A 2,395-nucleotide genomic window follows, 5' to 3' on the forward strand; every position below is an offset into this window, starting at 1 on the left:
CTATGAGTCTATCTGTTTGATGAGGTTTCACAGAATCACACGGGGTCAGTGAGTGTCTATGTACCAGGATTCGGAGGGTACTGCCTGAACCCTAGCTGTTTGGAGAAGTAGCATCTTTGATTGCAGAATAATTTTACAAGAGAGATGAAGGATGGAGTCAGGCACACAGTGATTAACCACTGCTTGTGATCCAGGGTTAAATGCAATTCTGATGTTAGTGTCTCTGTGGGCCGTAAGAATAATTTGTGAAATTTGACAATCTCATATACCTCCTTAATAAGCCTTAAACCAAGGGGAAAGAAATGGACAAACATTGACATCAAACTAGCAATGTGACTCCAAGAAATGAGAATGCTGCCATGGAAGATGGAAATGCTGGACTGTTGCAGGATTCAATGTTCTCCTGAGAGGGAAGTTAAACCACATTATTGTTGAAGAATAAAGGGGGTCATTACAGAGCCAGTTGTGTGCAATCAATGGTGCCCTACAATGGTGCATTCCAGGTAAATAGGATCTAAAGCTGAAGCTCAGCCCTCTTTCTCGGCACCGACAGGTACATCACAGGTCGACATTGTTCACAACTTAATTTTGACAATTCACAATCACAAGGAGGATTCCTGTTGATCGTTACCTGGCTTTTCACGGGAGTAACCAGATCCTGTCTACGCCAGTCAACAATTGCACCTTGCAATTCCTCATCACTTTCTTCAAATTCTTCATCATCTTCAGTATCATCTTCTTCATCAACTTCCTCTTCAGTCGAGTTATCAACTTCAACTTGGAGGAATCCATTCATGAGTTCATTAAACTCTTTATTGGTCTAGAAAGTCAAACACATGAAGTCTCATTAATGAAAGCAGTACCTGTGAATGGACATTGTGCAGGAGGAGGGTTGATAACCTCACAGAGCTGGAAGGCACCATTTTGTACTCAGATCTGACATTTCGCTTTTCAATTTATTTCACTCCCACAGTGCAATTTGTTTTTCATTAATTTTTCAATGAGTTTTCTCAGAACTCTAAACTACCATTAATCCAAATGATGGCTTTTCGTCTTCACTGTGTGAGGTGAGGGCCAGGGAGAGATTCCTGAGGCTGGTGTATTGACTACTGTCAGCAATATTCCATCATTTGAAAATTGTCTCTTGCTTAGGTGCAGGTGAACCTGTCCCATGCTTTATATTTGGAAATTACAGCAGATATATGGGCAATGCCCCAGCCCACGGGATTGGCTGTTTGACAAGAGCAAACAGGATGAAAATGGATGTAAATTGGAAGGCAGAATCTATTTTGTGAAACATACATTTGCAAAGAAGGTGAGATTCTTTGTTAAAAATCACAAACCATATCACAACGCATGCAGTGAAGTAATTTCACGTTCTGTTTGAGGGTCAGAAATGTGGAATAAAGTAAAGTCAAATAAAAGGGTCTGAAATCAGAGTTGGCTAAGGTTACTTCAAAACTGGTTTGAAATGTAAAGTATACAGAAGCAATGCAAGATTCTGTAAGTCTAAACCAGTCTCTGCTGACACTGTTCGCAACTGCGATGCTCAGAAATGCAGAAATGTGCTTGGCCAGTATCTTTTGCCCGTGCCAAATTTGTACATGTGAAGTCAGGATCCATGCAGAATTCCAATGGCGTCATCCGAGAAACAACAGGACACATGCAGAAGCGTGCAATTGAAACCAAAATCAGGGAGGGAAAGAGGAAACAGGAGAGCGGGAATAGGGAGAAAGAGGGGACGGCTGGAGTGGAGGAAAGTATGGAGAAGGGAAGATGTGGAGAATGAAGAATGGGGCGAAGTGGGTAGAGAGGGCAAGCAAGGGGTGACAGAGTGAGGGAGAATGTGGAATAAGGGACAGGGGAAGATTGTGAAACAGGCAGGGAGGGAGGGGGGAATTGAGCAGGGGTCGGCAGGGGAAGGAGTGTGGCAAAGAGTGAAGGTGGGGTAGAGAGTGTAGGGTGGGGTACAGCAAGTGTGAAGAGTTTGAGGGGAGGAAGGGAGTGGGGCAGAGAGTGCGGGAGGGGGGGACTGTGTGGGGGAGTTAGGGAAAGGGGGCAGTGTGGAGGGAAGGGGGAAGTAAGTAAGAGTGGTGGAGGAATTAGGGTGGAAGTTGGGGAAGGAGTGTGGGAAGGAGCGAACGGTGAGGGTGTAGGGAAAGCAGCAAGGAAGGAGTGAGGGGGAGGGAATGAGAAGAGGGAGGAAGTGAGGGAGTGTGGGCTGCGCATGGGGGTGAAAGTGAGTGAGAATGGTGTGAGGGAGGGTTGGAACAGGGAAAGTGTGGGGGAGGGATGGAAGGATTGGAGGTGTGATAGGGGTGTATCACATCAGTGAGGGTGGGAATAAGGAAATGATGGAAGGAATAGTGGAGGGTGGGAATGTGTGAATGAATGA

At 45.3% G+C, this 2,395-nt stretch overlaps 1 protein-coding gene across 1 annotated transcript in view; it reads right to left on the reverse strand.

Moving 5' to 3' along the window:
* Positions 1-2,395, reverse strand: part of LOC109920358 (testin-2-like) — a 32,355-nt gene that overhangs the window by 27,598 nt on the left and 2,362 nt on the right. The window contains exon 3 of the mRNA XM_048614170.1: positions 632-820. Coding sequence (XP_048470127.1) covers positions 632-820 — 189 coding nt within the window. The remainder of the gene's footprint in view (positions 1-631; positions 821-2,395) is intronic.

The sequence above is a fragment of the Rhincodon typus genome, chromosome 29, assembly GCF_021869965.1.
Source record: "Rhincodon typus isolate 14 chromosome 29, sRhiTyp1.1, whole genome shotgun sequence".
Taxonomy (NCBI): Eukaryota; Metazoa; Chordata; class Chondrichthyes; order Orectolobiformes; family Rhincodontidae; genus Rhincodon; species Rhincodon typus.